This window comes from Manis pentadactyla, chromosome 19, assembly GCF_030020395.1.
Source record: "Manis pentadactyla isolate mManPen7 chromosome 19, mManPen7.hap1, whole genome shotgun sequence".
In the NCBI taxonomy this organism is placed as follows: Eukaryota; Metazoa; Chordata; class Mammalia; order Pholidota; family Manidae; genus Manis; species Manis pentadactyla.
In genome coordinates this window covers 6,994,925-7,022,919 of record NC_080037.1, presented here as the reverse complement: position 1 = coordinate 7,022,919, position 27,995 = coordinate 6,994,925, and the positions used below count along the sequence as shown (strand labels likewise).

The window sequence follows — 27,995 nt, the reverse complement described above, 5'->3', positions numbered from 1 at the left end:
CTTACCTGGGCTCCTTAATAGCCCCCTTACTGTCTTCTGGGTCCCAGTCTCATCCTTTCCACCCCTCTCCATTCTGCTACCAGAGTAAGCTTTCCAAAAGTTTACCTCTGCTTAAAAACATGGATAAGGGCACACCGCTGCTTAAAAACACCTGCCGGATCCTCATTGCCTTTAGTCCAAAGTCTTAGTCTGTTAAGGCTGCTATAACAAAAATACCATAGACTGGGTAGCTTATCAATGACAGAAATTTATTTGTGACAGTTCTGAAGGCTGGGAAGTGGGAGTCAAAGCACTGGGAGGTTCTGTGTCCAGCAAGAGCCCACTTCCTGTTTCAAAGATGGCCACCTTCGCACATGGCAGAGGGGGTGAGAGAGCTCTCTGGGTTTCTTTTATAAAAGCACTAACCCCTTTTCTGAGGGCCCCACCCTCATGACCGAATCTCCTCTCCAAGGCCTTACCTGCTAACACGAGGAAGCCCTGAACAGACCTGGGGCCTCTACCCAAGCCTGAGCACATGGGAGGAGTCTGGTACCAGGTATGAAAACTCTCTCCAGGACAAGTATGTGCACTGTCACACCACGCGCACACATGCACGGAAACTGTGGTGACTGCTTCCTCTTTCAGCCTGAGAGCTGCAAACATATCCTCATGGCGGGCCCAGAGGGACATGGAGGTGATGGGGTCCTGCGGCCTTTCTGCAATAAGCCACCAGAGAGTCAGCCACATGTATTCTCTCTCTTTCCATGGATGCATCTCCTCTTCCTGCTCATGGGTAAGTGCACACTGCGGTCGCCGCTGCTTGCTCCTGGTGTGCCCCTGAGGCTGGTCACATTTCTTGCAGGTAAAATCAGGAAATTCCACCCCTTGTGGTAATCCTTCTGCAGGTTCCACTGTCTGGAGCTCTAGGGTCGGGGGTGAGTGTGCGCCTAGTCACACACCCTGAGTAGGTGACATTCCAGACTGGTTTCAAATAACTCTGGACTCAGACTACGTCCTTCTCACTCTCGCCTTTTCCTGCTAAGAAATGCCAAGTGATGGGCCGGTTCCCTATGCAACGTGACTAAAACCCAGAGAAATACAGGGAAATTTCCCTGATGACAAGCCACCCCACAACTTCCCTGCGAGGGGGAGAACTGCTGGGCCTGTCCTCTGTGTCCTGCCTTGGCTATACGTACCTGGGCTTCGGGCTTCACCGGGGATTGGACACAGTCTGGTGGCCCCGGGCTAGGTGACCTCTGTCTGCATATTCTTTTCTCCCCACATCCACTTCCCCATCAAGGCCCAAGCCCCGCTAGTTTCTCAGAAACATCTCTGAGCAGCTTGACTTGGGCCCCCTCCGTCCAGCGGGCACAGCGGAGCCCGTACCCGTGGGAGGATCTCAGCCACCTGGAACTGGGGGGGTACTGTGCCCCTGGGATCCTGCTTTCCCCAGAGCCTGAGGAGCGACGGGTGCAGGGAGCTCCAGGGACCTGAGAACAGTGGGGGGGGGGGGGCGGGCAGTGAGGGCAGTTCTAGTAAAACTCCTAGTGTGGGGGAGGGGCTAGGAGAAGCTTAGAGCTACAGGCTCAGCTCGAACCTGACTTCTCTCCCTTTTCAATGGCATCTTTGCTCACCATGAAAGCATAGGAAGCCCCAGAGCTGTTTGTAGCCACACGCAACTCTTAGGGTGTTCCTTGGTTGTGTTCGATAAACCTGAAATTAATACATGTAATGTCATCGGAGCCTCAAATGATCAACACAGAGAGTTTCAAGGCAAAGCAGATCTCCCTGTGGCTCCACCAGTTGGAATAATACCAAACCTCACTGTTTCGGTTGAGCAGGGAGTTTCCTTGGTGCTTTTGTGTCTCCAAGGAGTTGTTTCAGGAAGTAAAAGATAGTAGGGTGAAAAGTTCCCCTGTTTTAGGTTCAGGAACATTTTAAATTAAATCCGTGCTCCATTATTTGCTAGCTGTGTGAGTCTCTATTTCTTAAGCATAGGATGCAATTAGTAAGATATGTCATGCAAGATTCTCCCATAGATGAGAAATGATATGTGTCAAGTGCTTGGCACATAGTGGAAGCCGATTGATGAGAACCACTGTGAAGTGCATTATTCTAAAGCTATTAAAGGTTCGGCAAGTCAGATTCAGGCATCACCATCTGTGAACCCCTTTTTATTATTTGTCCTACAGTGTGGTTCAGAATAAGGTGGCTGATAACTGGGATTCCTGTCACTAGACTGGGAACACTGCAGCCCCACTTGCTGCCACAGGATTTGACCTACAGGAGTCACACCCTGCTCCCCAGGGGCAGACTGCGAGGCTTTGTTGGTCTTTAAAAGAGGAGAGAGGAGGTCAAAACACCATCACAGGCACCCAGCCAAGACCTAGCGCCTTCCGGGCGTCCGGGATAGTGGTGGTCGGCATTCTCGGCCTCCATACTGGGGGGCATCGTGTACAAGGGATCCAGGCTGTGCAACTGACCAACCCTGTATTCTCAGGCAAGTGGCTTACACTCTCTAAATTTCAGCTCCTCGTCTATAAAATGGGCTAGTTATCAGAGAATCTTGGATATTGAATGAGGTGATTTCTGCAGCGTGTCTAGCACCCACCCGGCAGTTGTAAGTGGCAGCTTCCAGTTGGGAAGAGCTGTCTTTAGGCAACTTCAAACAAACATCACACAACTCAGCTTCTGTCTTCTGAGCCTGTCCCCAGAGCCCACATGAACTGACCTTCTCACCACCAGGGTCCCGAGCCACATGTCCTCCCTCCCCACAAGGTCCAGGTGCTCAGCTGACGGAGGCCTGGGCCAATCAGGATGTCTCTTGTGTCTGCAGATTCTGTAACCTCTGGGCTTTCAGAGCCTACCTCAGCCTTTGCCCATCCCTCCAGTCTGTGCTTGGCCTCTCCTCTCTCTAACATTTCCTACTAAGTTTTCCACCCTTACTTCCTGGAGTAGCCTGGGTATTTAGCCCATCTGATTGGGCCTAGAATTTCCAAAGGATTCTCCAGAGCCTCATAGGAGGCGTGGATCCTGGGAATCAAGGCTGGGGTCCCATTGCAGACACCCACAGGAACCCTGTAAGGAAATGAGCTGCATTGGCCAAATGCTGGGCCTCTGGAAGCCTTGGTAACAATGTTTATCAAGGATCTGGTCCTCCCTGAGATGAGGAAATCGGGAGCTGAGTCAATGCTAACTACTATTCCGAGTCCCAAACCTTGTTCCAAAGACAAGAAAACATTTTCCCAGCCAAGCCGAAATCAGTCTGAGATCCCCTGGATGATGAGGAAAAGGTAGCATGAGGTAGAGGTGAGAGTTGCTCCTTTTGTTCTCAAGGTTTTATTATGAAAATTATCAAACACAGAGAACATTTGGAAGAGTTCTGCAGTGAACCCTCAGTATCTCCCACGACTCTACTTGTAGAAGGGAGGGGAGTATAATACTTGCTTTGTCTCGCATCTGCTCCTCTTCTACTCCTCTAGCCGGCCATCAACCTATCCTATTTTTTAAAAGAGGCTCTTTTTTCACTTCACTTGTTCATTATGACTTAGAGCAGCCTGGTTTTGTTTAATCACTGACGTATTTCCAGAGGAAGACGGCCTAGGTGTGAACATCTCCATCTTGTAGATCAGTAAACTGACTCTCAGAGAACTTCATAAATTCACCCAAAGTCCCAAAGCTAATTTCCCTGCTGGAACAGAAACCTAAAAGGTCTGTTTTACTGATTATTTTAGCTACATGTGTGGAAGAGAGTGCTTGGTAAATAAATAAGTGAGTGAATGAGTGAATGCATGAATGAATGGAGTGAGTGAATGACTTTATTAGGCAACAGGTCTAGAGGGAGGAGAGCAGGAATCTCATTTCCTTTCTCAGCACCTGGCACTTACTCTCAGCACATGTTTATTGAATGAATGCATGAATAAAGGCTGGCTTGAGGGTTCAGCTGTCCCTCCAAGTCTTTCTTCTATCTCTGCAGGACTAGGAGCCTCTGGAAAGAACTCAGCCCCTACAGTGGTGACAGGGATTGTAGGAGGTTCAGTGACTCTCTCCCTGAACATTTCAGTAGAAACAGAGATTGAACATATCACCTGGACTTGTTCCCAGAAAGCTCTTGCTTTTGCAAAGCCAGAAGGACTTGCTATCCTTCTGGACAAAAACTACGAGGGCCGACTGAACTGGAGCTGGAGGTACTTGTCTGTCAACAACCTGACCCTGGAAGATGCGGGATCCTACAAAGCCCAGATAAACCAAAATAATTATAAAGTCACCACGTACAAGGAATTCACCCTGAATATCTATGGTTAGTTTCAGAGAACTTCTGTGGGTTTTGATCTTTTATTTTTAAAAGCAGATTTTCTCTCTCTCTCTCTCTCTCCGAATTTATCTCACTAGGACATATAGGACTGTCACATTGGTTATTTTCATCCAATCCCATAAATACAGATGTCAAGAATAGAAAGCACAGCCAAAATGTGCTTAAGAGTCATTGGTATTCTTTTCTGCAACTCTGTTAATATCCTTTACCCATCGGTATTAGCTCGCTAGCCCTGCCATAACAAAACTGCACAGACTGGGTGGCTTAAACAACAGAAATGTGTTTTCTCACCGTTCTAGAGGGAAAAAGTCCCAGACCAAGGCACCAGAAGGTTTGATCTCTCAGCTTGCAAATGGCTGCCTTCTTGATACAGCCTCACATGATCATCCCTTTGCTTTGCTTGTGTCTTAATCTCCTCTTTTTATAAAGATACCACTCATATTGGATTAAGGCCCATTTAACTTGATTATTTCTTTAAAGGATCTGTTTCCAAATACTGCCACTTTCTGAGTACTGGGAAGTAGGACTTCAATCTATAAATTGGGGGAGACATGATTTAGTCCGTAACACTCTGTCCTCTGGACCCCCAAAATTCATGTCCTTCTCACCTGCAAAAAACATTCACTCCATCTCAACAGCCCCAAAAAGTTTTAACCCATTCCATCATCAACAATAAGATAAAAATCTTACCCAAGTATCCTCTGAATCAGATATGGTTGAGACTTGAGGTGTAATTCATCCTGAGGCAAAATTCCTCTCAAGCTGTGAATGTGTGAAACCAGACAAGTTACCTGCTTCCATAATACAGTAGACGACAGACATAAGATGGACATTCACACTCTAAAAAGGAGAAATCAAAAAGAAGAAAGGGGGCATGGGTCCCAGGCAAGTCTGAAACGCACCACGGAAAACTCCATTCGATTTTAAGATTTGACAATAATCCTCTTTGACCCTCTGAGCCCACTAGGTTGGCAGCACTATCCCCTCGGCCCTGGGCAATCACCCTTCCCCACGGAACCAAGGCAAAACCACTCTACCAGCTGCTCCCGCACCTGTTCCCTCTAAGCAGCAGCAGCCCTCTTGACTTCTGAACTGCCCTGGGGTTCATTCTTCCCCTTTCTTGAAGGATAAAGCCTGGTCCCAGTCAGACAGTGCTATTGGCCCATCCTACAGAATCCCAGAAGTCGGACGGCCTTGCTTCACTGCATCCCATCTTTGTCCCTCCGGTCCATGCTGGTAACATTTCTGCTGAGAGGGTTGCTTGGATCCATGGGTCACACTGTAATCTCTTTAGCAAACATTGTTTAGCCATATTCTTAGTATGCTCTCCAGACACGCTTTCTTATCGTTTACAATATGGATAGACTTAGAATTTCCCAAATCTTCTTGTTCTCATTCTTTCCTGCTTAACAATTCCTTCTTCAATGACATTGAATAGCATCTCTCTTCTCTAAGAGAGGATTTTATTACATGTAGGAATGAAAACCCCACACTGCCCTCAACATTTTGCTCAGCAATCTCCTTAGTTAAACACCCAAATTCACCACTTACATGTTCTACTTGCTGCACAATACTAGAATATAAGTGGTTTTTGTCTTTTGCTACTTTATAACAAGTATCACCTTTATCCAACTTCCAATAACATGTTCTTCATCTCCATCCATTATCTCACCAGTAACATCTTTAATGTCCATCTTTTTACAGCACTTCATTCATGATAATATATGTATACTCTAGGTTAACGGACGCCTTCTCTACGGCTCTCCTCTTTTCTTTCTGAGCCCATACCAGAATTCCCTTCATCACCCATAGTCCTATGAACAGTGTCTTGAGGACAACCCAGGCTCTTTCTAACACACACATTAAAACTCTTCCAGCCTCTATCCATTAACCAGTTCCAAAGCCACATCCACCTTTTCAGGTATTTGTTTCAGTAGCATCCCACTTCTGGTACCAAAATCTGTACAGATTTCCTAGGGGTGCCATAACAAAAAGCCACAGGCTGAGTAACTTAAGCAACAGATTTATTTTCTCCCGACTCTGGAGGCTGGTCAAGGTGTCAGCAGGCTTGGTTTCTTCTGAGCCCTCTCTCCCTGGCTTACAGACAGCTGCCTCCTCCCTCCATGTCTTCACATGGCTGTCGCTCTGTCCATGCATCCCTGTCCCCATGTCCTTTTCTTGCAGGGACTCCAGTCATATTGGATTAGGGACCCCATCTCAACGGAATCACTTCCATCTCCAAATATGGTCCTATATCCAACTACAATCACCTTCTGAGACCCTGGGGGTTAGAACTTCAACATATGAACTTGTTGTGTGGGGGGGTACAATTCAACCTATGACACTGTCTTTCTACTAGGTAGTTTGTCCTTTTTGTATTAATTTGTAGGAGGCTCTGTATGTATTAAGGAAATGGAATTCTAAGCAGCTAGTAGAAATAGAATGAATCAGCTCAAAATGTACTGTTTTATTTATACAATTTATATAATTTCCAAGATACATTGTTAAATTTTTTAAGTGTTTCAGGACAGTATGTATAATATCATATATGTATCTATACCTAGAACGTATCTACAAAGATCAAATTCTTAACAGTAATTGTCTCCAGGAACAGTAAATCCTAGGATGAGGAAATAGGTGGCTGGGGCTAGAAAGCTTGCTTTTTCTCCTTATGTGCCCTTTTGTATCTTTTCAGTTTCATGTATTACCTATTCAAAAAAATAACCACTTACACACACACACACACTGAGAATAGGGAAGATGGGACAAAAGGGAAAGGTAGGCCCAGGAGGAAGGTCTGGAAGCACAAGTGGTCTTAAAATCAAATCAAAACTCAATGGCAACTCAAATTCTAAAGGCAGAGCTCCCCACTCCCCGTGTTCGGGGCTGTCCTATTCAACTATTTAATTCACCAAAATTCATGGCTGGCTTTCACGGCCCACAGATGTTCAGACACAGGCATCAGCCCTGTCCCCGCGGAGTTCATCTACTCATTGGGGAGAGTGAGAAGCAATCAGACTATTTTGTCCTGTTGAGTCATGGTGGTAACACCCAGAGAGGGTATTATGGAAGAATAGAGGAGAGGCCCTGCAGGGGGAAGCTAGGAGAAAACACCCCAGAGCAGCTATGCCGGCCCCTCCCTTCCGCCCGCAGCCCCTCTACCACTCACGCCTTCTCTCAGCCCTCTCCTGCTGGGAAAGGCATATGAGTCCTCTCCTCATTGCTACTGTCCCTGCAGAGCAGCTGCAGAAGCCCCGAGTCACCATGAAGTCCGTGAACATGTCTGAGAACGGCACCTGTAACATTACTTTGAATTGCTCCGTGGATGGGATGGGGAAAGGTGTTCTGTACACCTGGACCCTGGGGGACAACCATGCATCTGAGTCCTTTGGGGGCTCCACTCTCACCGTCTCCTGGATGCCCTGTGATCCAGACCTGCTGTACACCTGCACAGCCAGGAACCCAGTCAGCCAGAGCAGCTCCCATCCTGTCCATGTCCAGCAGTTCTGTACAGGTAAATGGTCCACTAAGGCCCCCCAGGGGATTGAGAAACAGTCTGAGCACCAGGGGATTGAGAAACAGTCTGAGCAGCTATGGAGTCTAAAACCCAGGGTCCTGGCAGGACATAGATGGAGGGGGGAAACAAAAAGACAAGCCTGAAGACCCCCTGTTCTCAACCTTCAGGGGCCTGAAAGAGCCCAGCAGGGAACTTGGGAAATCCCAGGGCACTATGGAACTCAGGGGTGGAGTAAGGGAAGGGAAGAGAATACTGATAAAGAGACCCAGATTGTTCTTTGCTTAGACGGAGTTATCCCCTGGAGTCTCCTCAGAAAGGCAGAGAAGGCAGGAGAGGTCTGGGCAGGCAGTAGGCAGAGCCAGATGCATATCTGTCCACGACAAGTTGGCCTTGGGAAAGCACCTGGTCAAGAGGGCCTGTGGGGATCCCGTCCCCTTCAGTCCAGGGAGTAGGTCCAGTGACTGAAGCTGCAATGTCTCATCTCTGACTGCAGATCCAGGAGCCTCCAGAGGAAGACCAATGGGGGAAACGGTGGTGGGGATACTGGGGGAGGCAGTGACACTGCCCCTGGAACATCCATCCAGTCATCCCATAGAGAACGTTGTCTGGATCTTTAACACGTCTATTATCAGCAACAAGCAGGAAGAGGCGGCAACAGCTGATCCACTCATTAAGTCCAAGGATCCCGACAGGAACACGGTGTGGGTCTCCAACCAGGACTACTCCCTGAAAATTGGCCAGACGAAGATGGAGGACGCCGGCCCCTACCACGCCTATGCGTGCTCAAATGCCTCTGGAGTCATCAGCACAAAACATGTCACCCTGCTCATCTACAGTGAGTTTCTGAGCAGCGTGCTGATCAGTAGATTCCTTCCCTGAAAGGTTTCCCCCTTTTGCTGCCTTCTCCACTTCCCTCCTCCCTCAGGCCTCTCCTCCTACCTAAACACCTCAGACCACTAGGACAGCTGTTCAGTTCACACTAATCAATTCACAGGAGTTAAAAATCACAGCCATTGGCTGGGCAAAATCTACTTTCTGAGGTCTCCCTTCCTCTAGGCTTCCGATTAGGCCCCAACCACCCAGCTTTCAGCACCAGCCCTGTCCTCCTGCATTATCAGGTGGGACCAGGAACTTTCCAGCCTGCATTTTTATAGACTATTGTCATTTTGGATAAGAGAAGATCTGGCTGGGGAATCAAATAAGATGGAGGAGAAAGCCTTTAGTGTCCAAAGACCATGTGATTTCCAAGAGGAGGGCTGCTTGGCTCCTCCAAGTGTGAACGACAAGACCCACAGTCCTTAGCCCTGGGCCTCATAGCGGTTTGGCTTGACTGTTTGCGTGTTTTACATTTGCTGCTGCTTCACCTGCACCAGTCAGTCAGGGTCATCATATCCCCTGCCTGGATGTGTTAGTGTCTAAGCACCAGTGGAAAGAGTCGCTGTCCATGGTGCTGTTAAAATATGCAGTAAGTCAGCTAGTCCACATTGACTGCATACTGTAACTTAAATATAAAAGAACCAGTAAGAATAGTATGTAAAAATAATAATAAACTGGGAACAATTTGTATCAGTCTTATATATTTTTTAAAACTGCTAACATTTATTGAGCACTTATTCTGTGTCTGCTGTGCTCGCCTCTCTACATTCCTTACCTTTTTTGTGAGTAAACAAATTAGGTGACGGCCTCTCCAAATGTAAGCCTTGAAGGGCCTTCAGAACACAGGGAAGCATTATTTGTGTTGATCAATTCCTTGTTCTCCACGTCAAAAATCAAAGGCCCAAATGTAACCTCCTAGAGCAATGCCAGCTCAGTAAGTTCAGTAATTGTAGAATGAGTAAATGAAAATGAATGTTTTCTACAATAGCATGGGATTTTAACTGGATGGAACTGTACAGAATGATGTGGTTATCTTTCTGTTTTCACATTTTAATATCTCCTTTGTTTCACACCTGGGCATCAGAGGCCCAAAGGGGTGAAGTGATATGTCTGAGATTTCACAGCTACCAAGGGCACATTCCAAATTGCCTGGAACTCCTGCAGGCCCTTTCCCAGCCCTATTTCCCACTGTCAATACCCAACTTCATGACTGCATTTTGAATGAGTGAGGATGTGGCGAGTGCCCAGTGGGCAGGCATGACTCGATATCAGGTCTGCCCTTCTTCTCTCACAGGGAGGCTGCAGGAGCCGAAAGTCACCTGGAGCCACACCCTCGCTGAGGACGGCAGCTGCAGGGTCACCCTAGTATGCTCAGTGGATGACCCTGGGCACAATGTGACCTACAGGTGGACTTTCCTGCAGAATAGAGCTGTCACATCTCATGAGGGATCTCACCTCACTGTCTTCTGGAGAAGGAATGAAAATCAACCCAACTTCACATGCACTGCCAGCAACCCTGTCAGCAACAGCACCTGGCAGTTTCCTTCTGGGGACATTTGTCCAGGTTGTTCTCCATCTCTGCTCCACCAGACCTCAGGGCCTTGGACTGTTGGTTCCAAGAATTTGCATTCTGAGTGGTTCTTTATGAAGTACAGTGAGGGAGGGTGGCCAAGAGCCCTTTAGAGCAGAACATTCCAATAGAAATATGGTAGCAGTTACATATGTAATTTAAATGTTCTAATAGCCATGTTAGAAAATGAAAAAAGAAACAAGGAAAATTAATTTTAATGATATAGCTTATTTAACCCACTATATCCAAAATATAATCATGCAACACCACAGTTATTCACAGGGAAATTTACATTTGATTTTGTACAAAGTCTGAAATCTGGTATTTCACACTAACAGCACATCTCAATTCAGATGCTAAACTTTCACAGGCAGTACTTGATGTGTATTCAGATTTCATAAAACAGACAGTTGCAAAAATGGATTTACATAGCTGAGTTGTTCCAGCCATACTTATCAGCTTTTCAGTAAAGGAACCAAGTAACCATTTTAAAATTTACATTTAGTTCCTCCATCATACTGGCCACATTTCAAGGGCTACCATACTGGACGGCACAGTATCTGAAGTTTGTAGAGAAGAGTTGATGGGAAGTTGATACAGGAAAGGATGCAGGCCGCAAAGAAACATGGGCTGTGTCTCTGGGAGCTAGAAGGGGCCTGGTAGCTCTTATTAGATGCCAGGCACTCTTCTAAGTCCTCGTGCATGTTAGCACACTCAGCCTGCTCAATAACCCTGTGCAGCGGGTATTCTTATTGTTCCCCATTATATAAAGCAACAGAGAGTCAGGAAGAATAAGGGACTTGCCCAAGGTCACACAGCAAAACAGAGATTGGAACCCTGAATTCTGTGCTCTGCTTCTTCCAAGAGGGAAGTAGAAAAAAAGGAAGATCTACTCAGGATGTGATAATGCTAGATTAGGTTGTGTCTGGCAGATGAAGTTAGAACCCTTTTAAGTAGAAATCTTGACTTTTTCTATCTCAAGCCCCTTAAACCATTTACAGACAGGATGAGTGCAGTGTGATGGATAAGGGAGTTTCAGTACCTGGCAGCCTGCATTCAAATCCCAGCTCAGGTATTTATAACTGTGACACCCAGCAAGCCATAAACCTCTCTACCTAGGGACACTGTCTGCCTTATATACACTGCTGTAACTTCTCACCTAGAACAACGCCTGCTCAGTAAGTACCGTAACTGTCAAATGAATGGATGAAAGGCACATTTTCCGCACTAGCACGGGGTTTTAAGAGGGAAGTAGGATGGCCATTATGCTCTGTCCATTGTTTGCTCTACTCTCCTTTATCATTGTTTATACTAATATCACTCGTTTCCTCTTCAAAGGGCATGAAAGAAGCACGAAGCTTTGGATCGGACTCTCCCTGATGGTCCCCATCCTTCTGTGCTTGGGGATCTTCAGCTGGTGCACTTGGAAGCGAAAAAGACCACGTGGGTTTCTGAGATCAATGGCCCCGGCCAGCACTAGGCCGTTTCCTGGGCCACTTCCCTGGCACCGTCGGAGGCTTCTCTGTCCTCTCACAATCCCCTCCTACCTCTTCTCTCCCAAGACCTCATTTCTTCTCAGAGTGATGGAGGAAGGGGTATTAGTTGGGACTCTTTAGTTACAAATAACTGAAAACCCAAATCAAACCGGCCTAGACGAAAAGGGGGAGGGCATGCAGGGGGCATGATTTATTACTTTGAGATTCACAAAATCAGTCTGTGGGGAAAGCAGAGAAGGAGACGGTCTTAGTGACAAGCATCACCAAAGGCTCAACAGTCACCAGGGCGCCCCACCTCTCATCCCTACGTTTCCTCTGAGCCAGCTTAGTTCTCTCCTACCGCAGCCAGCTGAGGGGCCAGGGTGAGGGTGGGGTACTCACAGCAACTGGTAGCTCCAGACCCAGGCGGACAAGCAGCTCATGGAAGGAAGAGAAGAAGATGCTTCTCCAACTCTGCTTTAAAAACTCTCAGAAACAGATCTGATTGGCCAGGCCTTGGGTCATGTGACTGCCGTTTGAACCAATCACTGTGGCCAAGGGGATGAGCTTCTGTGATTGGCAACTCCCTTTGAATTGGAGTGGAAATGGAGTCGTTTGCAGAAAGAACATGTTGGTTAGAACACATGGGGCCCGTGGAAGATTTACTGTGAGCCGCTAGGCCCCTCCCTGCGGTCCCCACCCCTTCCCATATCAAATTCCCATCAACTTTGGGTCCTCCACACACTCTGGGAACTGCGAGCGAGCAAACCAATCTGACCGGTGGCAGCTACAGAGGGCTTGGAGTCCTCCCTTCCAGCAGGGCGGCAGGAGCTCCAGTGCCCGCTCCTCAGCTGAAGATGAACCCAGACTCCGGCCGCCCTTCCCATGGACCAGTACTCACATCGGGGTTCACCCTCCTCCCTCACGCCTTCCCCTGGCTAGTTCTGGGGGATTGCTCCCCCTCTCCTTTGTCGCCTACAAAATCAGAGACGCCTCTTTCCTCCCAGCCCTGCTGATAAACTTCTCTCCCGCAGGTTTCTCAGGTTCAGCCCCAGCCTTCAGTTCCAGCCCAGCTGAGGCCCCAGCTCACACACCAGGTAACATCCCCGATGATGCCGGCTATGGGGTCGCTGGGCCAGATGGGAGCCCCAAAGCCTGGCCACCCAGTGTGGTCTGCTGACCGGAAGCATAAGCTTCACCTGGGAGCTTGTTAGAAATGCACATCTTGGGCACCATCCCAGAATACTGAATTCTAATCGGCATCTTCACAAGATCCATAGGTGAAGCATATGCCTCTTAACATTTGAGACTTAACATGTGCTAAAGGAAAGTGGTTTGGGGAACAATAGCCACAACCAAGATGGTGGTGAAAGATGCTAACCAGGGCTGAGAGGTGGTCTGTCCTCTGGGGTCTCTAGGCTTTCTCAGGCATTGACCATCATATCATCACTGCATGTGGCCTACAGGGAGGGCAGAGTTGTTTTCTCTTCTCTGAGAATGGAGAAGCAAAGGCCAGATGGAATGGTAAATTTGTGGGAAGACAAAACTAAAAATCAAAATTAAAACCCATGAGGCTGTCTAGGCATCGGTTACCCTAGAGCATGAGGATGTGGTTCTCCAATTTTTGAAAAACTAAGGAATGGGTTCTTCAAACAAAATATTGTGCCACAGCCCAGCAGGCCAAAGCTGTAAAAGCGGCTGGTACTGATGAAGGTGGGTGGGAGAGCTGAGATGCCTGCACCTTTCTCTCCCTCCCACCCCTCCGGGTCCTGAATCACGGCCTTGACCTCTGGAGCTCTGGAGTTCTAAGGAACCCCAAGCTCAGACAAACCCTGCTTGAAAAACCCCTATGTCACAGCGGGGATCCCCCAGGAGATCGAGTAGGAGGAGGGACTGGGTAGGGGGCCAGGGGTTCACATAATCCAACAGTGCAGGCTTCTCTGATGGGAGAGTGTGACCAAGAGAAAGGGGCCAAGAATGAGAACGAGGCTGGGTACGGAGCCGCCCGCCAGCTCCCTCCTCCCAGCCCCAGGGCAGACCCTGGCCTCCCGCAGCCCGTGCCCCTTTCTCCCAGCTCTCTCCTCAGCTCCCCAGGCCTGCTTCTGCAGGCCATCCATTGTCTCCCCACGTCTCTTCTGCCACTGCCAGTGTTCAAGCTGTCGGCAATTTTTGTTTTATTGACTACATGTCTTCTGTTCTCATTGAAGAGTCATATATTCACATAGTATATAACTGAAAAAAAAAATCTCCTTCCCAATCCCAGTCTCCAGGTCTCTCCCCTGCAAGACCTCCATTGTTAAGATCTACATGTGTCTAATTCCTTCCAGAGCCTTCTAATGCATTTACAGGCATCACACTTACTTGTGTGTGTGTATGTCTGTTTAGGTGTTCTTCCTTTAATTACACATATGGGAGTAATCTATAACATTTTTTGGAACTCTGCTTTTTTAACAGTATATCCTAGCAAGATTACCATATATAGATTAAGACTGACTCCCATTCTTTCCATCCTACAGATGTACCTTAATTTTTTTAAGTAGCCTTTTTAACAGACATTCCCATTTCTTGTTACTTCTTCCCTAAAATATTATTATAGTTTCCTAACTGTCTATTCCTTCTCCGGAGTTTCTCCTTTCTAACCTGCCTGCACACCGCTTTGCGAGGCTCAACCCTGACTCCTCTAACACCAATGGCTCCTCGTGGCCTCTGTCTGTTACTCAAAAGGTAATATAACCTAGGGGTCAGCTGTATAAGTTCTGAGGTCAGGCAATCCTGTGTTCAAATCCTAGCTCTTCTCCTTATCAGTGATCTTAGGCAATTCAGTCTCTAAGCCTCCTTATCTTGCAAACTGAAGGCACCAACCTCTCAGAGCTGCTGTGAGGACTGAGAGGTGCAGTGCCCACAGTGCGCCCCCAACAGGTGGCACCTAGTGTTCTGCCTCAGCATTGAGCCAGACCATCCTGTATCTACGTTTTTCCTACACAAAGCCTGTAGGGGGCAGTACTGAGTAGTAGTTCAGTACATCAGGGAACAGATTACCTGCCTTCCAGTCCTCACACTACCTCTAACTTGGGCAAATGCTTAACCTTTATGTGATCCAGTTTCCACATCTGCAAAAAATACATAAAGATGATGACTCTCTATGCTTCTTGGGTTTGCACAGATTAGAGAAATGTGTTCACAGGAAGCATTTAGAACAGTGCCTGACACATGGTAGGCACTTAGTAAATGTAAGTCATTATTACTCTGCGCTCAGATCAGTTGGGCTGCTTGATGTGAGAACGTCTACCAAAGGCAGGTAGACGTCCACCCAGTGCCACACCGGTTGTTCCCAGCAGGCACGCATTCTGATGGTCCTGTGCCCAGGTCACTGCAGTTGCTAAATATTTTGAATATCATCCTTTCCTAAAAGAGAAGGTGCCCCAGGCTTCACACCTGCCTTTGATCATGCTGCTCCCTCCACCAAGAATACTGTCACTCGTCAAAATCCTGCCCCGATGTCAAGACCCACCTCATTTCCTCCACTTTATGAGTTCTTCCCTGCTTCCTAACCAGACACCATCTGCTCTCACTTCTGCACTTTTATACTTTTCCCATGATCTGTGTCAGAGCCGATTTACATTAATTGATTTATGTATGGCTCTGGCCCCCAGCTACACATTGTACTCCTCCAAGACCAGGTCTCATTTATCTTTGTACTTCCCCAGAGAACCCATCCCAGCACTTAGGATGGTTTATCCAGCAGGCTCAGTTCTGCTCACTGAGAGGTGCGAAGTCCACCACACATCATACTCAGTGGTCAATGAATGTTTATCATATGAATGAATGAGCAAATGCATGAAAGGAACGAGGAGGGGGAGTGAAATGGGAGGAGTCAGAGCAGCTTGGAGCCTTGCACAAAGCAACAGAGCAGTGGGGCTTCCACAGTTCCTACCAACCCTGCACAATGTGTTGCAGAGCCCGCTGCTGGCCACCAGCTCTGGGCCATGCACTCCCCAACGTACCAGAAGCTGGATACTCCCCCTCAGCCTGCCAGGCAACAGCCCCAGCCCCGCTCTGACAGCAGCTCTGACAGCGATGAAACAACTGAGGAGGAGGAGGAAGAGGAGGGGAGGACGGAGATGCGTAAGCCCGTCAGTGGCAGAGACCAGGTGTATGACTTGGTCACTCAGGAGGACACAGGACATGACTCGGCCTCTGAGGAGCAAGCAGAGGATGATCTCGCCACTCCGGGAGGCGGGGCATCTGCATCTGCGGGCACAGGGCACACAGTGTATATGCAAGTGAACTTCAACCTGCAGGTGAGCTCATTCAATCAGTACACCTTCCCTTCCCCTCCCACTTCCAGGCCCATCTACCATCCAGGGTACTTAGTTCCTCCAAATGGGTGCTATTATTGGGGAGCAAGAACAACAGCACATGGGCAGAGAACTGTAGCTTTATCCATGTCCTCGAAATGAAGGAATTCATCCTTCAGCTCCCACCCTTGGGCCATGAAAAAGGGAGGTGCTGGGGAACCAGATGCTACTAAGGCAGCTGCTGCCCTCTGTGTGAGTGCAGGACCAACTGTCCCCTCTCCTCAGGGGTTGAGGGAGGAATTCTGGAACTCTGTCATTTGGTGATCATGGATAGTCTGATATTGGTCTGTTTACAGGAAAAGACAGCAGACCCTCAGAATAAAGAAGATACAACCACGATCTACTGCTCCATACAGAAACCTCAGAAGGTGAGAACTACTTTCTCTTTCTCCTAACTCCTAGATTTCCGTGGATGGGAGAGACGCTAAAGTTCCACCCACTGTGCACCGCCCCCGCAACACATTCCAAGGTCAACAAAAAAGCTTAAACAAATGATCCTGATTTACACGTGTGCAGCCAAAGGCTGAACATTTCTAATGGATTTAATAATATCTTATATTGATTAGTCTTAACACTGACCAAAATGAGAGATTGTCAGCCCAAATATTTTTATGGTGTATGTCTATTTCCAAATCTATCTCTAACCCTAATCCTAATCAATCCAAAATGATAACTTCCCAAATACTGGAAATCACCCAACAGTCCAATGTCAAGAATTTTGGGGAAATGTGCAATGAGAAATGACACATTCATTTTCTTATAGTGTTAAAAGTTCCTTTAAGGGTAGGATTTACCATGAAATAATAATAACAAAAAAAAACTTTTGTATAAAGTTTTACAGTTTATGAAACATTAACAAACATTCTTGCCTGATCCTATAAACACCTCTACAAATGTGTCATCATCCATGAAAGAAAAGGAGCGACACACAGCAGCAATTCGCCGGAGAATTCCGCTTTATTAGGGAAAGGTGCTGGGTTATATAGGAAGGGGCATGGGGTGATTGAGGCGTCACTTCTACGGGGCTGGTGGCTATTGGCTAGGTGCTGGGATTAGGGGGGCGAGGGGTGATTGGGCTTCAGGTGGCGCCGGCGGGAACCGAGGACCCGGAAGAGAAGCAGGAGGTTCGCCATCTTATGGGTGGGGGCCCTTCATTCCCCCCTTTCTCCTCTATGGGGTTGTGGACGTTGCTTTCTCTCTGACTGCTTCCTGCTGAACGGGGGCGGAGAAGGGAGTGAGGGCTCGAGGACTGGGGGGAAAGGGTTGATAGGACTCCCCACAGTAAGGACGAGTAGATGTGGGCTTCTTCGGGTTGGAAATCAGTGAAGGTTCCCTGTAACCATAGGTCGAGGACTTGTTGATTCCAATGGTGCCAAGAGGATACGGGTGCCAGAAGCCAGGCGTCTGCGGCCATTGTTTCCAGGAACGGTTTCCAGGGAGAGAGGGGTCCATCTCAGCGTGTGGTTGGGAGGTTACGTGAGGGTGAGGGATCTTCTGTGGCTAAAAGCTGGTAGTTCCTGAGTAAAAGCTGGTTGAAAGTTTGATTAGAGATTTTACCAACTTGGGATTTGATAAACTTTACTATACAAGGTAAGAAGAGGCAGGCGAGAAGAATGATTATTATAGGGCCTGCAATGGGCCACAGCCAGGTGAGGAAGGGGTTTGTTAGTATTGAAGAGAATGGGTTGGAATTGGAAGCAGAGTGGAGGCTGGAGGCAAGGTCGGTGAGTTTGGTAATGTCAGTTTCTACAATGCCGGATTCGTTGATGTAATAGCAGCACTCCTCCCGAAGGAAGACGCAGGTGCCGCCCTTCTCGGCTGTAAGCAGATCTAAGGCCCGCCGGTTTTGAAGGGTGACCTTAGCTAGCGAAGTGACCTGTCTTTGGAGAGAGACCAGGGAATCGGCAGTGGACATCAGGGCTCCCTCAAGTTTGGCGTTGAGATCTTTAATTGCCCATAGAGAGTGACCCAAGGCCCCTCCCGAAAACCCTGCCCCAATGGCTGAGGTGGTCAAAGAGATACCGACCAAGATGGGAAGGAAAGCAGCCCTTTTTGTGCACGAGGGCAAGAGAGGTTGGAGCTCAAGAAATTCTGCCATGCTGTAAAGTGTAAGCTGTGGGATTAGGGTGACGAGAATGCAGGGTATATTGGAGGTGGGAGGCAGTGAGTTAAAAAGACTGCCATTGCACCAAAAGAAGTGACCTGGTTGCATAAAAGCCTTAGAGCCAGAGGTAGGGGTGTAGATAGACAGTGAAGTGCACTGGAGGGGGGAGGGGTTGGGCCTACACAGTGGTAGATGGTGAGATTATCTGTGTATTCTGGTTCCTATAGAGGTATGTCTGCCAGGGGACGGAAGGGTTGTCCTTCTGCATGGAAGGAGTAGTTGGAAATATTAAGGGGCACGGCGGCTAGCAGTGGGCACTGTAGTGATGTGCACAAGAAACAATTGGCAGTGTTGAGGGTGTGGATGAGAAAGATGGTGGTGTCTTGAATGAGCTGTAACCAAGAGTAGGAGCGGGGGTAAGAAGATGAAGAGGCACCGTCAAGAGTTTGGACAATAACTTTTTCGGAATGTCCGATGTCTGATGCAACTTGAGAGATCTGGGAATGAGAGGGAACATACTCTCGAGAGATATGAAGGGTACCATGGGGGGGTCGAGGACCCCCCCATAGTAAACCGAGGCTGTGACTCCGGTGGCCCATCGAGAGTTCCAGGGATCTGGGATTGATAAGGAGAATGAGCTGTTGGGATATTTTATGAAACGGTTGGAGGAGTAATACTGTGGGTACCGGGAGTTACCCATGTAGTGAATGATGCAAGACCTGTAGGGACATCCCCCGTAGGTGTCTGGCCATCGCCTGCAATAGGCTTGTTTTTTGGTCATAGAGGAAGCAGAGGTAGGGAGAATAAAGGTAGCTGCTAGTGAGCACTTCGGTGGAGGGAGGAAAGTGGAGGTATAAAGGCTCGGAGCAGCCTTTCAGAGGGCAGTCTGATGTGGCAATGAGGGCAGTAACTTTTGTTTGATGCTGTGTGTAAGTCTGTCTGACTTTGAATCGCCATAAAAGGAGGCTGGGGTGGCGGGGAAGACAATAGGAATGAGGAAAAAAAGCGAGAGAGCAGTAAAGGAGGAAAAAGTCATGATTCGGGTATGGATGGCAAAGGGGGTGAACGGGAGATGCGGAGTTTCAAGGGATCAGAGGGATGAGGCGTGGTAGAGTAGACAGCGTCTTGGGCTATATCTGAAGGACTCTGGGTTGTGACCGATGGGTCTTGGGTGTCCAGAGAAGGTGGGTCCTGGTGTTTGGTTTCAACCTGGAGATATGAATCCAAGGGGTGACAGAGTTATCAGGCAGTAAGAGCTTGGCAGCCGAGGGGGTGCAGAAAATAACTGGGTGTGGACATTCCCATTTTGGGGTGAGAGAGGGCCGATCCTCTGGCAGCTTATAAAACACTACTTGGCTGGGCTGTAAGACAGGAGGGTTTTGGGAGGCGGATGGATCAGGAAGGAGCCAATCCTGATATTTCCACAATTCGGTGTGGAGGAGAGAGAGAGTAGCGGAAGGGCCATATTGGGAGGAATCGGTCCTTTGTGGGAAGGGAGCCCTGGGGGTAGAATTGGGCGGCCGTCCATGATCTCAAAGGGTGACAAGAAGGAAGGTCTTTGGGAGCGCCCGAATGCGGAGTAGAGCTAAGGGAAGTAAGCGAACCCAGTCAAGGTGTAGTTCTAGAGATAGTTTGGTCAGGATATCTTTTAGAGTCCTATTGGCTCTTTCTACTTTTCCCAAAGCCTGTGGTCGATAAGGACAGTGTAGATGCCAGGGGAGTGAGAGCGACTTGGAGAGGTTCTGAATGATTTAGGCAGTGAACTCAGGGCCGTTATCTGATTGGAGGGAAGTGAGCATCCCGAACCTAGGAAAGATCTGGGTGAGGAGGATAGAGGCAACTGCGGACGCTCGTTTGTTAGTGGTGGGGAAAGCCTCGACCCATCCTGAAAATATATCTACTAACACGAGTAGGTATCTGGTACGCCGTACAGGAGGCATGTTAGTGAAATCCATTTGCCAATCTGCGGCAGGGACATTACCCCGTGCTTGAATAAGCCGGGAAGGGTCGTACCCCGTGCTTGAATGAGCCGGGAAGGGTCGGGCCTTGAGGGGGGTATTAGGGTTAGTGCGTTGGCAAATGGTGCACCTGCGGGTGATTTGGTCAAGTAGGGTTTTGTCTTCAGGAGAGAGAGGAAAAAAAAATTGTAAAAAATGGATTAAGGATTGGGGGCTAGGATGGAACAGATCATGTAAGAGGCGGAAGAGAGACTCTCTGTCCTGGGAACAGAGGGTGTCTTGTGATAAGGCTAAAACCGCAAGGGCAGACGGATCGCTGTCTGGTGCTTCTTCTGATAGGACAATCGACCGGGCTACTCTGTCAGCTTTATTGTTACCTCTTGTAATGGGGGAGTCATCCTTTTGATGTGATTTGCAGTGGACTATGCCCAGTCGGTGTGGGAGTTGTGAAGCCTCTAGAAGTTTAGTAATTAAGGCTGAATTAGTGATGGAATTTCCTTTTGTGGTGAGGAGGCCTCGTTCTTTCCATACTGCCGCGTGAGACAAGAGAATGTGGAATACTTATTTGGAGTCAGTGTACAGTGTGAGAGACGTGTCCTGGGCCAGAGTGCAAGCTCTGGTGGCTACAGTGAGTTCGGCCTGTTGATTGGTTGTACCGGGGGGTAGGGCTCGTGCCTCGATGACGTCTTCGAGGGAGACTACTGCGTATCCTGTGTAATGGGTGCCCTCATGTTTAAAGGAGGACCCATCAGTAAACCAGATGAGGTCGGAGTGTGAGAGGGCTCCTTCGGAGATCGTGGAGGGGCAAGGAAGGAGGTTGTGAAGGGCTTCCAGGCAATCACGCGAGGGAGTATGAGGAGAGTAGGGTAGAGGAAGAAGAGTGGCCGGATTCAGGGGCGGGCAGGGGAGGAAAGAAATGTCTTGATTTTGGAGGAAAGAGGACAGTAAGGTCAGGAGTCTGGAGGGAGGGAGAGTCTGTAAACTTTTGTAGGTTAAGAGGTATTTTAGGTGATGTGGCGGCAGAATGGTAAGGGGCGCCCCGAATGTCAGTTTATGAGCTTCCTTCTGCAGGAGCTGTCCAGCGGCTAATGCCCGTAGGCAGGGGGCCCATCCCTGAACTGTGGGGTCTAATTGCTTGGAAAGATAAGCTACTGGGGTAAAGGATGGGCCATAATATTGGCTTAGGACTCCTAGAGCTTGACTGGACCTCTCATGAATGTATAATGAGAAGGGCTCCGACAAATCAGGAAGATGGGGAGCTGGGGCTTCCACAGGGCACGACGGAGCTTAATGAAGGACTATCGGGGTGAGGAGGATAATGGTTCTTCAGGGGGGGCCCTTGCTGAGGTCGTATAGGGGTCTTGCCAACAGGGAGAAGTTAGGGATCCACGCTCTAAAATACCCAGCCAGGCCTAGAAAGGAAAGGATTTCTGTCTTGGTTTTGGGAACGGGCAGGTCAGAGAGGAGCCGTTTTCTGTCTAAGGTAATGGACTTTCTTTGTTGAGATAGAAGAAATCGGAGGTAAGTGACAGAAGGGGAAGAGATTTGAGCTTTGACAGGGGATACCCGGTAACCTCTGGAAGCTAGAAGGTTAAGTAGGGAGGCAGTGTCAAGTTGAGACTGTTCCCACGAGGGACTGCTGAGTAGAAGATAGTCCACATATTGTAATAAGGTGGACTCGGAGTGATCATGATGAAACTGTTTGAGGTCCTGAGCTAGGACCTGTCCAAAAATATTGGGACTATCTCAGGAGCCTTGTGGCTAAACTGTCCAAGTGAGTTGTTCAGAATGTCTTGTGTATGGGTCCGTCCAGGTGAAGGCAAAAAAATATTGGGAGGAGGGGTCCAGGGGGATAGAAAAAAATGCATCCTTGAGTTCTAGGACTGAGAAGTGGGAGGCCAAGGCAAGGATCTGCGATAAAAGGGTGTATGAATTTGGGACTAAGGGATGGATAGGGACGATGGCCATGTTGATGAGGTGAAGCTCTTGGACAAGACGGAAAGATCCATTGGTTTTTTTTAACAGCTAATATGGGGTATTAAATGGGGAGTGAGTGGGTCTGAGGTAATTTTTGTTTAAAAGATCTTGAATGATGGGTTGAAGGCCTATGAGGGCTGAAGTGGTCAGGGGGTATTGGGCCTGACAGATATACTGAGAGGGGTCACGTAATTTGATAGAGCAGGAGGACATAGAGCCATGGAGGGGCTTGTAATGCCCCAAACTTTGGGATTTACAGGAAGTATGAGGGCAGAACTGGAGCTTTCATTGGGTACAGGGGTGTCGTCGGCTATGAGGGCCATTAGAAAGGGAGTACTGGGGGCTGTGGGAGTGGATATAGTTATGGAAACATGGAGGAGAGAAAGGATGTCCCGCCCTAGTAAGGGGATGGGACACTGGGGCATAACCAGGAAGGAGTGGGAGAAAGGTATGGAATTGTCCTGGATTGTACATAAAAGTGGGGTTTTTTTTTAACAGCTAATATGGGGGTAATAAATGGGGAGTGAGTGGGTCTGAGGTAATTTTTGTTTAAAAGATCTTGAATGATGGGTAGAAGGCCTATGAGGGCTGAAGTGGTTAGGGGGTATTGGGCCTGACATATATACTGAGAGGGGTCACGTAATTTGATAGAGGCAGGAGGACATAGAGCCACATTTTAACGGGAAAATCTGTTTACCTCCTACCCCGACTATAGGAGTAATGGCAGGCGTGGTAGGGCCCCAGTATTCCCACAAGACTGAGAAGGTGGCTCCTGTATCTAGGAGGAAGGAGATGGGGCGACCGTCTACTATTAAGGTAACCCTGGGCTCCTGGTTGGTGATGGAAATGGTCGGGCGAGGAGCCCCCGAGCCCCGTCAATCTTCCTCTGCCAGCCCCACTATGGTGAGCTTAGGATGGGGGTTGTTTGTCCAGCCTCCCCTTCGGGTGGCTGGGCAATCAGACCCCCAGTGGCCCTTTTTGTGGCATCTGGGGCATGGGGTGGTATGAGATCTGGGGGAGGGGCATGCCCTTGACCAATGTCCTTCTTGTCCGCACTTGAAACAAGCTCCGGGGGGGCCTGTCTGTAGAGGGGCGCCCAGGTTGTGGTTTTATCAGCTGGGCCAGCATTTGGAAATTGGCCTGATCAGCCTTTTGTTTACGGCGTTCTTTCTCCTCATCCCGGTTATGTAAGACTTTAAAGGCCACTGTTAGGATCTCAGTCTGTGGGGTAGCGGGGCCCTGTTCTAACGTTTTGAGTTTAGCTTTAATGTCGGGGTAGCTTTGAGCCAGGAAGTATGTCATAAGGACGTGTCTCCCGTCAGGCGTTTCTGGGTCCAGGCTGGTAACTGTAATAGGGCTTGAGTGAGTCTGTCTAAGAACTCGGAGGGAGCTTCCTCTCTCCTTTGAATTATGTCTTGGAGCTTTTAAAAATTGACTACTTTACGAGCTGCCTTTTCAGACCTGCTATTAAGCAGGAGGCGAAAATATCTCGAGAGCGGAGACCCACGGCGGTGTTATAATCCCAGTGTGGGTCTTGTTCGGGGACAGCGGTGGGGCCAGGGCGATAGGTGGGGTCAGTCCTATTTCGAAATCAGTGGATTTCAGTGGCGTGCATTTGGGCAAAGTCCCAAACTCGTCTACGCTCTTCAGGAAGGAGGGTATTGGCCAGGAGCATGAAAATGTCATGATGTGTGAGGCTGTATGACTGGAGGGTCCATTGAAACTCCCTGATATATGTCATGGGATCAGTGGAAAAGGAACCTAGGCGTTTCTCAAGTTGGGCTAAATCTCCTAAGGAGAAATGGACGTGAACGCGCACGATGCCTTCGGATCCTGCTACCTCACAGAGGGGGGCGATAATTTTGGGAGGCCCTCGGGACCGAGTCTGAGGGGAACTGAAGGGTTCTGGCTCAGTCTGTGGGGGAGAAACAGGTGATGGGGGCAAAGATGGGGGAGGCTCCTGGGACTTAGTTGGAGGGGGGCTGAAAGGCTCAGGCTTGATCTGCAGGGGGGTGAGGTGGGGGAGGACATGGTGGTGGAGGAAGGGAGAGGGGCTGTGGTAGGAGAGGAGGGGGAAGGGAGTGAATGGGAGGCTTCTGCGGGGGAGGAGGTGGAGGCGGCAGTGACGGCGGATGAGGGCGGAGGGGTTGTAGGAGTGGGAGGGGCTGAAGGGGGAAGCCTGTATGGCAGAGGTTCGTCGGCTGGGTCAAAGGTAATGGAGGAGGGACTGGGAGTGTGTGGAGGGGAGGGAGACGGCTTGCAGGCTAGGAGAACTTGGGGCGGGGAACAGGTGGTGCAGAGGCTGGGATTTTGAGCTAGGAGGCGAAAAGCCTCGATATAGGGAATCTCCTTCCATTTTTTCAGGCGCTGGCAGTAGTTAAAGAGATCGCGAGTGATGTTAGGATCAAGAGCTCCCCCTGCCGGCCGTTGGTTGTTATTGTCTAGGGGGCATGTCGGCCAATCTTGGCAGCAGTATTTACGGGGAAGTTTTGGTTTTATATCAGGCGTCAGGGAGAGGGTGGCTAGATGCTTGAGCAGGCATTCAAGAGGTGAGCTTCCAGGGAGGGATGAGGAGGCTCCCATGGCTAAAGGACAGAGAAGGAGACACACAGGGGAAGACGAACGGAGACCCTCGGACTGGGAGCAGACGGCAAGGAGACAAAGGGCGTCCCCGGTGATCCTGGGTGGTCTGCGGAAACTCGTATACGAGTCGGTTTCTTAGGAAGTGTGGGTCGTCACCCAGACTTCTCCAGGAAGGCAGAGTGCCGGGGTCACGAGGAACCTAGTACTAGGAATTTTCAGCGGAAGGAACAGAAGGAGGGGGGAGGGGAAGGGAGCGTTCTCATCCGCAAAGGAGTCACCTCGTTTATGGCTGTTGCAGGGGGGCCTGAGGGTCTGCTGCAGCCGTGAAGGCCTAAGGCAGGGAGAGTTCCCTCCTCGTCCCCGAGCGTCAGGGCCTTGCCGGATGATCACGGTCAATGGCGCTGCAATAGCTCGTGGAAGAGTGGCCCGTTCCCGGGGAAAACTTATGCAAAGGCCAAAGAGGAGTGGTGAGTGTGATGAGCAGCACTGGAAAAAGAGGACAAGGGCAAGCTGCTGCTGGTGTCGGGGGAAGACGGGGCCCAGTTGGGGTGTCCCGTCTCCTGGGTTTCGGCACCAATGAAAGGAAAGGAGCGACACACAGCAGCAATTCACCGGAGAATTCCGCTTTATTAGGGAAAGGTGCTGGGGTATATAGGAAGGGGCTGGGGTGATTGTGGTGTCACTTCTACGGAGCTGGTGGCTATTGACTAGGTGCTGGGATTAGGGGGGCGAGGGGTGATTGGGCTTCAGGTGGCACTGGCGGGAACCGAGGACCCGGAAGAGAAGCAGGAGGTTCGCCATCTTATGGGTAGGGGCCCTTCAATCCACATTTTATTTTATTTTATTTTATTTTATTTTTTAATTGAAGGGTAGTTGACACACAGTATTACATTAGTTTCAGGTGTACAACACAGTGATTCAACATTTATATACATGATAATTCTAGGTACCAGCTATCACCATACCAGGTTGTTACAATATTTTCACTATATTCCTTATGCCATACATTACATCCCAGTTACTTATTTATTTTACAATTTCAATCCACATTTTAAAGACAAAGATGATGAGATTCAGAGTTCATTTTGCCTAAGATCACATAGGTAGTAGTTGAAGTTTCAATATTAAGAACCATAAGGAGTTTTAAAATAATCCTGAACAACCATGACCTGAATCTGACTGTCCACTCCACTTTCCCTTTCCTGAAAATATTGGGTCCATACATACTTTCATTTTCACATGTTACCCAGAATTCCCTCCCTGTAAATGTTCAAACAAGATTTAAAGAGAAAAAGAAAAAGCTCTCAAAGTCTTTCTGTGATGTTATTTGTCTGTGACTGATGAATCAATCAGTAGATATTTATTGAGCAGCTTTTGTTTGCCCAGAAATTGGCTGAGTGCCATGGGCATTCAGATATGTTTAAGACACTGTCCTTGGGCTTGAAAACTTGTTTTCCTACCTGTCTTTTAGTGGAAGGAGAGTGGAGCTGATGCAGCCACCTTCAAGGGGAATGGAAATGCCCTGCATGGCTGCTTATTATGTGTGCGATTTCCAGGGGTTTTTCAGACACCGGAAGTGGGAGAAATCACTGCGCTTGTGTAGATGGGCAGCTCAGTTCAACAATCATCTTCCTCATGTGCCATTTCCAGAGCGAGGCCAGATGCTTAGCCTGCTAGGGACTTCACCCTTGGCCTTGAGACCAAATCTGTTCTGTCCGCCCCACTCCCAAAGCTGTTTTCCACTCTCACCTGGCCCCTTGTGTTTGGGCCAATCACGGTCAATCTTAAAATCATGGACATCAGTCTCTGCGTGGAGTTTCCGAACGGTCATGTGTCACTGGTCTGGTCAGTCCTGCATGGCTCCCACACTACCCTGGGGACTTCAGGTCCTCGCAGCCACCCTCACCCACAGAGTAAGAGAATTCAGTGCATTTCTTCAGCCAAGGTCTTGGCAGAATTTATTCATTGACTTCACAATTTTTAGGACCAGGAATTCTGGTTCTGGGTCCCCTAAGGCCATTTTGCCCACTTGCCCAGGAAACTCTCAAACCTGCTTTAATTATGACTTTCTGACACATGTCTCTGCATAATACACAAAGCTTCATGCTGTTCCCAAACTAGTGCTGGTACCCGGCCTTCCCTCCTCTGTTCTCCAGAGCCTTCCTTGAACACTGAGACAAGGGGTCCTCAGAACCTTTGGAACATGAAGGTCTGATGGTCTGGGCCAGTACTTTAGAACTTAACCTCCACCATCTGAATTATCTTTCTGTAAAGGTTTGTCTCAGCTAGGGCAGAGATTGGGATCATAGTAGCTCCTTGAGAGCAAGGCCTTTTATTGTCATTTTTGAATCCCCTCAATTTGCTGCTTTAAACTTCCTTATATCTGGAATACAGACTCTCACCCACTTACCAGGAGAGTCTCTGTAAATGCTCATCATCAGCTTGGTTGACGGCTCCATTATGACCTGACATCTATAGGATGTACCAGTCTTAGCCTCACCTCACCTTCCTCTCTCTCTCCCCAGCACAGGCCAAAGGAAACCGGAGCCTTCCAGGCTTTAGTAACCATATTCTTTTGTGTCTTTTGGCCCATAGATAGTGCGACCACCACAACAGAATGATCCTGAGTCTCCTGAAATCCCTACCTACGAAAATTTCACCTGAAAAGAAGAGCAGGAGGGACAGGGGCAGCTGGACCTTCGCACCATCTTCTAAATCATTGCTAAAATAAATCCAACACTGACTGACAGATCTATGTAAACTCTGCCACTGCAGTATTTTCTTTTAAGTAAAAGGAAATAACTTAAATGTCCATATAGTAGGAGTCTGCTTAAATACTCCACAGTGTACCCATGCAATAGCAAACCCTGTCACATTTGTAAAGAAAGGGGAGACTGTTCTGTGCTAATAGGGAATGAGCTCTAAGATACATTGTTAAGTGGAAAGAACAAAGTCCAGGACAGTGTGTATCACATGCTACCAGGTGGATAAAAAAGAAATGCATATCTGGGTATAGAAATGGTCTGAAAGAAAATCCAAAAAAATGTACCAGGGGCTGCCTCTGGAGAGGGAACTGGGTTTTTTTTTAGTGTATACTTTTTGTACTGCTGGATTTTTTAACCATATGTATGCATTACTCTTCTGATACACATCTTTAGTGGTTAAAACTCTCCCATATGCTTCCCATATTTACCCAAAAGAATTTTCTTCTTTACTGTCAGGTCTGGATGCAGCCATCTGGATGCAGTATCTCTCCTCTCTCCTAAACTGTGGCCTCAGCCCT

At 48.5% G+C, this 27,995-nt stretch overlaps 1 protein-coding gene across 1 annotated transcript; it reads left to right on the top strand.

Annotated features, from left to right (window-relative positions):
• Nucleotides 1-165: 165 nt before the first annotated feature.
• On the top strand, nt 166-27,520 carry LY9 (lymphocyte antigen 9). The gene is made up of 10 exons (XM_036922748.2): nt 166-772; nt 3,956-4,279; nt 7,533-7,808; nt 8,305-8,646; nt 9,982-10,251; nt 11,596-11,700; nt 12,767-12,829; nt 15,690-16,033; nt 16,387-16,458; nt 27,308-27,520. Exons 1-10 carry the CDS (start codon nt 538-540, stop codon nt 27,374-27,376), a joined length of 2,100 nt encoding a protein of 699 aa, XP_036778643.2. The 5' UTR covers nt 166-537; the 3' UTR covers nt 27,377-27,520.
• The last annotated feature ends 475 nt before the right edge of the window (nt 27,521-27,995 follow it).

Coding starts and splice junctions, on each gene's coding strand:
- LY9 (XM_036922748.2), top strand. CDS start 538: ATGAAAACTCTCTCCAGGACAAGTATGTGCACTGTCACACCACGCGCA. Junction 7,809..8,304: donor TGTCCAGCAGTTCTGTACAG/GTAAATGGTCCA, acceptor CTCTGACTGCAG/ATCCAGGAGCCTCCAGAGGA. Junction 10,252..11,595: donor TTCTGGGGACATTTGTCCAG/GTTGTTCTCCAT, acceptor TCCTCTTCAAAG/GGCATGAAAGAAGCACGAAG.